Source organism: Miniopterus schreibersii (assembly GCF_964146895.1).
Source record: "Miniopterus schreibersii genome assembly, chromosome: 8".
Taxonomy (NCBI): Eukaryota; Metazoa; Chordata; class Mammalia; order Chiroptera; family Miniopteridae; genus Miniopterus; species Miniopterus schreibersii.
This window is the reverse complement of record NC_138109.1, coordinates 15,849,395-15,858,298: the sequence shown is the minus strand read 5'-3', so window position 1 is coordinate 15,858,298 and position 8,904 is coordinate 15,849,395. Positions and strand designations below refer to the sequence as shown.

The 8,904-nt window shown below is 49.7% G+C and overlaps 2 protein-coding genes across 3 annotated transcripts in view; both read right to left on the bottom strand.

The window, feature by feature from the left end:
- Positions 1-8,904, bottom strand: part of GMEB1 (glucocorticoid modulatory element binding protein 1) — a 72,189-nt gene that overhangs the window by 62,534 nt on the left and 751 nt on the right. Inside the window, exon 1 of one of the 2 annotated variants that reach the window (XM_081145410.1) lies at positions 4,454-4,474. The exons of the other annotated variant lie outside the window; for it this stretch is intronic. The gene's annotated coding sequence lies outside the window, so the exon portion shown is untranslated. Of the gene's footprint in view, positions 1-4,453; positions 4,475-8,904 lie in introns of those variants that run through there. 2 annotated transcript variants of the gene reach the window in all.
- Positions 2,338-4,751, bottom strand: RAB42 (RAB42, member RAS oncogene family). Its single transcript, XM_081145418.1, has 2 exons — positions 4,454-4,751; positions 2,338-3,794 (listed from the first exon to the last, which is right to left on the bottom strand). The coding sequence occupies exons 1-2, from the start codon at positions 4,690-4,692 to the stop codon at positions 3,371-3,373; spliced, it is 663 nt and encodes a 220-aa protein (XP_081001544.1). The 5' UTR covers positions 4,693-4,751; the 3' UTR covers positions 2,338-3,370.

Below are 8,904 nucleotides of genomic sequence, written 5' to 3'. Positions count from 1 at the left end.
AGGCCATGCAGTGCCTTGTCAGCCCCCGCAGAGAGGGGGCTTTACCCCAAAAGTTACATGAGCCATTGAAGGATTTTTAAGCAGGAGCATGACATGGTCAGATTTGCATCTTGGAAAGATCACAGGCCAGGCAGTGGAGGACAGACAGATTGACTGGAGGAGGAAGAGGAAATTGTGAAAGCAGAGATCCGTCCGAAGGCTGCTGCCTGGGTTGGAGTGGTGGCAGTAAAATCTCTGGAGAGGGGTAAATTTGAAAAGTTTAAAGTGGTGCCCTCACAGGCCTTGGCGGCTGGATGTGGGGATACAGGAGAGGGTGTCACCACGTGAGCTGTAAGGGATTCTCTGGCTTGGTGTGTCCATCTCTGGTGCAACCCACCCTGGGCATAAGGCCCTCAACCTCACTAAGCTAAGTAACCTCACGGGGTTACAGCAGGGTTAATATTAAGCAGCTCGCAATAGAAGCAGCCCACAGTGTGTGAGCCCCTGGGGTTCATATCTTAATCTTCACAACAACCGTGTGAGACAAACTATCATCCCCACTTTACAGATGGGAAATCTGAACATTCCTGGAGGGAGGCCGCTGGGGACAATGGGCATTGTCTCTTCCTTGGAGGTGGGCCTTGCCCCAGTGGGCCAGCTTCAAGATGGTTCTCCAATACTTGGCCAGGATTTTGAGAGGGAAATGTCAGGTTTTTCTTCTTCTCTTTCTCCAGGGATGTGGGAATTTGTTTTGAGCACCTGACAGCCAAATCCCCACCTCCATCCCCAGGATTAGCTGTTTAGCTCCCAAACAAGCTTCAGTTTACACCTGTGTTCTGTGTGGGGAAACTCCTGGGGATTAGAAACCACACACCAAGCTGAAGGTCGCCCCCTGCTTCACTTCCTTCTAGCTGCTCAGATCTCTAGTAAATTCCCAGAAAATCCCAGCTCTCACTTACCTCAGGGCTCTCCCTTCTACTTACTGGCTTCTCAACCTCTCTGGGTCTTAGTCTCCATATCAATAAAATGGAAAATTTAAGTACCTACCTTATACAGTACATAAGAAGTGCTCAGCCTTGGCCAGATAGCTCAGGTGGTTAGAGCATCCTCCTGATACACCAAGGTTTCAGGACACATACAAGAGCAACCAATGAATGGTAAGTAGAACGACAAATTGACATTTCCCCCTCTCTCTTAAATCAATGACTAAAACAAAAAACAAAAACAAAAAAAAGTGCTTGGTTGGTGCTGGCAGCTGTTCCTTCTCTGCTCTTAGATCTCTGCTCTTAGCTTGGCTCCTTCTCCTCCAGGTCTCAGCTCAGAGGTCATCTCCTCAGACGCCTCCCCAATCACCTCCTCTAAAGGACCCCGTCACACTCAGTCCCATCTCCCTTCTCTGTGGTTGTTATAGCACCACAACTAGAAATAGTTTGGTTCACTTATTTACTCATTTTTCTCTCTCTCCCACTAGAATGCCAGCCCCAGGAGGGCAATTCTGTATCCCCAGGGCCCAGAACAGAGCAGATGCTCATTTTTAAAAATCTGATGAAGGAATAATAATATGCTCTAAAGCACATGATTTTCCTCTGCTGGCCCAAGCTTTCCCATCTGTGAAATGGGGATAATTGTGCCAACTTTGCAAGATTGTCATAAGGATGAGTGAAGGTTTTTTAAAAAGAGGCGGCCGGGAGAAGGCAGTGCACACGGATCCCACCTGGCCCAGCTGCCATGGGAAGGAAGCTAGGAAACTCATACTGACTGAAAACCTCCCAAGAACCCTAGGATGGAGGGGATGTCAGTCACCTGTTACTGAGAAAGAATCTGAGACTCAAAGAGGTGGAGTAACTGGCTCCCGGTCACAAAGTAAGTTGTCGTTTCCTTTTTGCTGTGGCAACTGCCCATGCCCTTCCTATGCCCACTGGCACAATGACATCTTCAAGACACCCCCTCTACACCTGTTGAGATTCTTCCCAACACAAACACCGTCACCTCCGTGAAGCCGCCTTTCATTGCTCCAGGACATTCCCTGCCTAGCAGTTTCTGTTGCAAATTAGGTTCCCCAGGAGGCAGATTCTGAGATGGCCATTAATGTCAACATTTACAGTTGATCCTTGAATAATTCTGTGGTTAGGGGTGCTGACCTCCAGCGCAGTAGAAAATCTGCATGTAACTACACCCAAGGATTCCCAACCATGGAGTTCACCTTGAATAGCATGGGTTTGAACAGCATGGGTCAATTTTTAAAATCCACATATAAGCAGACCTGCACAGTTCAAAACTGCTGTTCAAGGGTCAACTGTATTAGGGCATTATTGAGGTCAATACCCACTTAGGGGAGGAAAGGAAGGAAGTAGTATTGAGCAGAGGGAGAATTTATCTGTGGTGTCAAAACAATGGCCTCAATGGTCTCCATTACGAGTGATAAAGTGGGGTTTGACCTTCAGAGTTGTTCAGAGTTGGGACAAGAAGGCCTGGCCTTTGAATACCCTTCCCACATTAGATTGACATTGGATGTGGGCTGTCCCTGAGAGGTGGGGAGTTCCCAGAGAGTGAGGCTCCTCATCCCACAGCACTCCCAAGAGCTGGGGGCTGTGGGGTGGGAATGGGGGTGAGGAGGCCATGGGTTCTTCAGCCCTGCCTCCCAGATCCAGACCCAGTCCCTGGCCTTGGACCAGGGGCACTGGGCAGCAACAGCCACACCTTAATCTCATGCTCAGACTCATCCAAGCCTGAGGACCTATGGAGGTTCAGAGCCAGGCTCCCCTGGAAATTCCCTGCACCCATCCTCACCCGTGCAGCTGCCTACAGACTCAGCGTCTTGGCGTCCCAGCACAGGAATGCTGCTGGAAATGGCCACATCCAGCCAAGAGAAGAGTGGTGATGACAGGTCTTGTCATTCAGTTCTCAGCATGTGGCAAGTTCTGGCTGAACATATCCCATCCATTATCTCATTCATGCACTCCCCACCCCCACCTCTGTGAGGCGGGGTGTTTTATGCGGAAGCAGGCCCTCAAACGGAGCTGCACACCTGCCTCTAGACCTTTCGTTTATTAATTGATTGATTTTAGAGGGAGAAAAAGGGAGAGAGACACATTGATTTGTTGTTACTATTTGTGCATGCACTGGTTGATACTTGCATGTGATCGAACCAGCAACCTTGCATATTGGGACAACGCTCTAACCAACTGAGCTACCTGGCCAGGGTGTAGACCTTTCTGGTGGAAAGGGGCTAAACTCTAAAACCCCCAAATCCAGGAGTTATGACTGTGTCATGATACTGTTTATATGAACCCTTTGGGTATATTCTGCCATTTGCCCTTTGGAGAGACATTCTCTCCATCCCACCAGCACTTCTGAGGCTGGCACTGCTTTAACCCTTTCCTTCCCAAAGTCAACACTGGCATAGGTCTGCATGCTGCTTCCTGCTGGGGAGCCTCGGGATTTGAGTCTTGTTGATGAGCCGAATTCCCCCCCAGTCCTCCTCCAACTTGATGTCCCCCTGCTGTAGGGCCTGCTGTATGGCGTCAGCGAGTGTGTTGAAGGCCAGGTCCACATTGCAGTTATTTTTGGCTGAGGTTTCCATGAAGGCCATGCCCAGCGAGGCAGCCAGCTCCTCTGCCTCCTGGGCTGAGACACACCGGGTGCTCTGCAGGTCATTCTTGTGGCCGACCAGCAGGAAGATTGCCTTGTCAGGGCCCTGAGTGGCCATGATCTCCTGGTGCCAGTCTGGAATGTGTTCAAAGGACTTCCTGTTTGTCACGTCAAAAATCAGCAGGACACCCACCACATTCCGATAAAAAGACCTGGTGATGGACCTGATGGGATTGGGGAGTAAGTTGGAAGAGGCTTATACTGTCAAGACCCCCCAGAGGCAGGACCTCCCCTACATCCACTGAGGCCTCGGGTCCCTTCTCCCCATGATAGCTAATTTCACACTGGCTGTGCTTCTGTTCCTGCACTGTCTCTCTCCCAAGAGCCTGTGTGTTTCCCAGTTAGGGAGTAAGTTTGGTTCACACTCTCCTGACCACGCCTCCATTCCTGGAGGAGGCCTGATGTTTTCCTGATTGAAAGTCGCTTCCCCATCCCCCGCCTGGCAAGCTCGCAGCACCCTTCATCCCTCAAGGCCGACACAAACCTCTCCCCCTTTCCCACCTCCTTGACCTCCGTCTGTGCTCCTACGGCTCCCTCAACACCCACATCATCCATCCCTCCAGGATGTCGGGTCCTTTTCCCGGTCCCCAAATCCTGATGCTGGAGTTGTGGGGGTGGGGTGGGGAGGCGGCGCCAGGTCTCGAGTGAAGGAACCGGGGACCCGGGGCAAGGACATCCACACATCTAATTGGGCCACTGAGGCTGACCCCTCCGAAGGGCCTGCGTAGCCAGGTGGACCCGCACCGATCCTCAAACCCGAGGCCCCTCACCTACCCCCTCCTCCACCCACCTCGCACCCACAGCACCCACCGCGTCCCCGCACCTGAAGCGCTCCTGGCCCGCGGTGTCCCAGAGCTGCAGCTTGACCCAGGGCCCGGCGCGCAGCTGCAGCGAGCGGCTGTAGAACTCCACGCCCACCGTGGGCGCCGACTCCGGCCCCGGCCCGGGCTCCAGGGCCCCGGGCGCGCCCTCCACGTAGCGTTGCAGTAGCGACGTCTTGCCCACCGCCGCGTCCCCCAGCAGCGCGATCCGAAACTGGTAGCGGCAGTCGCCGGCCTCCATTGCCGGAGTCTCGCCTTCAGCCCGCCGGGCAGTCACTGTCCCGCCCCGCCTCGCCCCGGGGCCGCGAAGGGGACCCCGCCCCCGCCCCCGCCTGGCCACTGAGGGACCGGTCACGCGCACGTGGGGGACTGTGGAGCCTGGGGTTTTCGCCCAGAAAGTCTGACCCTGAGGAAGCTGGCGGGTGAAAACAACTGGGCAAGTCACTTACTCTCTGAGCCTCAGTTTTCTCCTCTGTAAAATGGGGATAATAGTAACCGCTACTTCACCTGATGAAGATTAAACTAGATGGCGGGAGGACTGGGAAGGAAGGATAACCCGCAGGCACTGGCCTGCGACTAACAGCGCTAGAGCAGCCACGGCATTCATCCAACTGTCTGTTGGGGTGCTTTCTCTCTCCAGCCCCACTCTCCTGTTAATTCCCCAGCTGGGCCCCTGCTGCTGGACCTGGAGACACCGCTCTAGAAAGTTGATGGTTTATAGGTGCTCCTTTTCTGCCCAGGGAGGGAGGGGTCCTGGAGCCCCACTGACCCTGACCTGAGGCCTCCTGCTCAGTGTTCAGATTCAATGTTCAGCAGCCCCTACTGCTTCCTCCTGCCCGCCTGCGCTGGGGCTCCAAGCCCCAGGGAGAGGATGGGGGACAGCCTGGGAGAAGAGGCAGAAAAGACAGACAACTGTGATTCCACAGGGAGTGCAGTTGGCCTGTGGACTGGACAGCTGGCACTTATGAGGCCAGTGGTCAGTTCCTTATGCTTGTGGGCAGCAACCCTTTGTGAGGACCATAGTGTACCCATTTTAGAGTGAGGCTCAGATGTGTGGATCGTCAGGTCACACAGCGAAGCTGGGACTCACATTTGAGTTTGTCTCACTCTTTATTACCCCCTTGATATGCCACAAAAGGGGACAGCAAAATAAGTCCCAAGAGGTCCAGGACACGGTGGTGGTCAGGTCCCACTTGGGCTAGGGGCAAGGATAAGGCAGGCACTCCATCCATTCCAGTCTGGCCTTCTGGAAACCCAGGGCATCAAGGCTGGAGTTCTGGCTTATCCCAAACAGGTGGATTTTACCAGTTTAATTTGTTTTGGCAAATTGGTGGGGTGAGGGGAAGTGCTCACTGTCCCAACTATCACATCATTATATTCCTCCTCACACAACCTTGTGAGTAGGTGGTGTTGTCCTGACCATTTTTACAGATGAGGAAACTGTGGCTCAGAGAAGTTAAATAACCAGCCCAAGATCTCTCAGCAAAGAAGACTGAGACTAGCTCCCAAGTCTACCCAAAGCCGAGGCCATGTTTGGTATTTTTGTTTCTGGCTAGACAGGTTGGGGATCTGAGAAGGCCCAGGTTTTCTTCTGGTTAACTCTAAACAAATCAATGAGAAATCATATTGTCAGGTCTCTAAGCAATCCTGGCCATTGGTCACCTGCATGGCAGAGCCTGAAGGAACCTGTCTCTGTTTGCCCCCTACCTCCAGGAGCAGGAGAAGCCTGAGAATCTTAGGAACCATGAGGTGCCTCAGGAAGGGTGTGTGTGTTGGAGGGGTCCTCTCCACTGGCTCGGCCCAAATCAAGAGCATCTGCCCGACTCCCACCTGTTTCACCTATTCCTCCATGAGGATGTTCTTCCCACCTTGCTCTATTAGGCTAGAAAATATTTTTTGTGTCAGGTCCTCTTGGAGGAGGTGATGCTGAAAATGGGGCTCCAAGGACAACGGGAGCTGGGGAGGTCAGGGAAGAAGGGCTGCTGGGAAGGAGGGCTGAGGAGAGGTATGAAACTATGAAACAGCTTGAAATGTAGTTTGAACCCAGGGTTCCAGAAGCCTTTATGGTCAGCACATGTGGGCAGTGCACTGTCAGCATCAGGCTCCTTGAGCTTCCTCTCCCAGGCACTGTGGGTTGGGGTCATGTGCATGCCTCTGACTGCACTGGCACTTGAATCCAGATGTCAGCTGGCCCATGTGATCTTGGGGCAAGTCATTTCTCCTCCCCACCCCTGCTTCCCCTTCTGCTGAGTGAGGCAAATCATAGTACCCACCTCACAGGGTAGATAGGGTAGTTCTAGAAGAACTGTGTAACCTAACAGGTAAAGTTAAGCAAATTTGCATTAGACAGATCTGGGTTTTAGTTCCAACTTCCACTTACTAGCAATGTGGACTTGGTCAAGCTTTATTCATTCATTAATTCATTCACTTAGTAATTATTTCACTAAGTGCTGGCTGTCTTATGTACCAGGCACTTATATAGCAGTGAAAATAAAAAGACACAATTCCTGTTCTTGGGGAGCTCACATTGCAATGGGGAAGACAGAAAAATAAATACATATATAATGGGATGACAGGGAGCAATAAGTGCTATAAATAACAGCAGGGCAATGGCTTGAAGGGTAGCAGGATGCTATATCAAAACAGGGTGCCCTGAGGTGACATTTGAACAGAAACCCAGGGGAAGTGAGGGAGGAATGTGGCTGTCTGTGAAATCCAGGGAGGACAGTTCCAGGCAGAAACAGCAAGAGCAAAGGCCCTACTGTGGGAGCAGGTAAAGAGTACTCCAAGAGCAGAGAGGCTGGGAAGAGGAACAGAATGAAGGAGGAAGCACGTGGTGGGCAATGACAGCAGAGGGGAGGAGGCAAATCATAAGCGGCTTCAGACACCAGCCTGAGGACTACAGCTTTTATGTCAAATGTAGTGAGAAGTGAGTGATTTAGGGGCAGGCAAATTACATGATCTAAATGTTTTCTTGCTTATTTTTAAAAAATACCTTTATTGGGCCCTAGCTGGTTGCTCAGTGGTTAGAGCATTGCCCCGAGGACTGAAAGGTCCTGGGTTCAATTCCAGCCAAGGACACGTACCTCTGTTGTAGGCTCGATCCCTGACTCTGGTCTGGATCCGTGTGGGAGGCAACCAATTGATGTCACATTGATGTTTCTCTCTCTCTCTTCCTTCTACTCTCTCTAAAAAAGCAATGGAAAAAATATCCTCATGTGAGGATTAAAAACAAACAAATTAGCTGACATATATATATATATATTTTATATATATATAAAATATATATATGGAAATGTAAAGGATTCTGAATAGCTAAAATAATTCTGAAAAAGAACAAAGTTGGATGACTTATCCTACCCTATTTCAAAACTTATTAAAAAACTACAATAATCAAGAGAGTGTAGTATTGAGTAAAGAAACAGACCTATACATATGGTCAGTTGACTTTTAACAAAGGTACCAAAGCAATTAGATAGAAAAATAATCTTTTCAACAAATGAGGATGGAACAATTGGATGTCATATGCAATAAATAAACAACCCTTGACTCTTAAAATTAACTAAAAATGAATCACAGATCTAAATATGAGCTAAAACTATTTAACTTCTAGAAGAAAATATGAAAAAAATGTCTTTGAGTTCAGCAAAGCTTTTTAAAAAGGGACACAAAAAGCATGAACTACAAAAGAAAACATATTGGACTTCATCAAAATGAAAAGTTTTGCTCTTTTAACACCCTTGGCTGGTGTTGAGACCACAGTGTAGGGGGCAATGGCAGAAATTCTGGAGACTAGTTAGGAGACTACTCCTATCTTGTGACTCATCGATAATGGTAACATCAGTGGGGGTGGTAAAAACAGATTCTTGAGGCATCTTTAAGACGGAGAACACAGGATTTGCTGATGTATTGGATGTGAGATGTTAGAGAAGGAGTCCAGCGTCATTCCAAGGACTTACAGAGGAAGGGAAGAGGTTTGGAGGAGGAAAGGCTGTGTTCTCAGAAGTCTATTTATTAGACATCCAAGTGTAGATGTCAAGGCAGCAGCAGGATATAAGATCTGGAGCTCAGGAGAAAAGGGGGGCTGGAGAAACACATTTGGAAGACATCAAAAAGTTTCTTACCCTCTTAGTCTGTCACCTTCTCCATAAAATGGGAAAAACAGAAGTACCTACTTTTTAAAGTGCATGTACGGATAAAAATTAATGAATAGATTAAGCCCAGAATAGGTGCTTAATTCTTGACAACTATTTGTTTGTATATTGACGCTTGTTCATTCTAAGGACAAAATATGCAAATGACACCGTGATTATGGGTGTGCTCTCTGGAGGGGAATCTCGGATTCCAGTCCTTACTGCACTTGCTTGCTGTGTGATACAGTACTGTTTCCTTATCTACAAAAAAGGCATAGTTATAATACCTGTACATAGGGTTATCATGAAAAGTCGCCGAG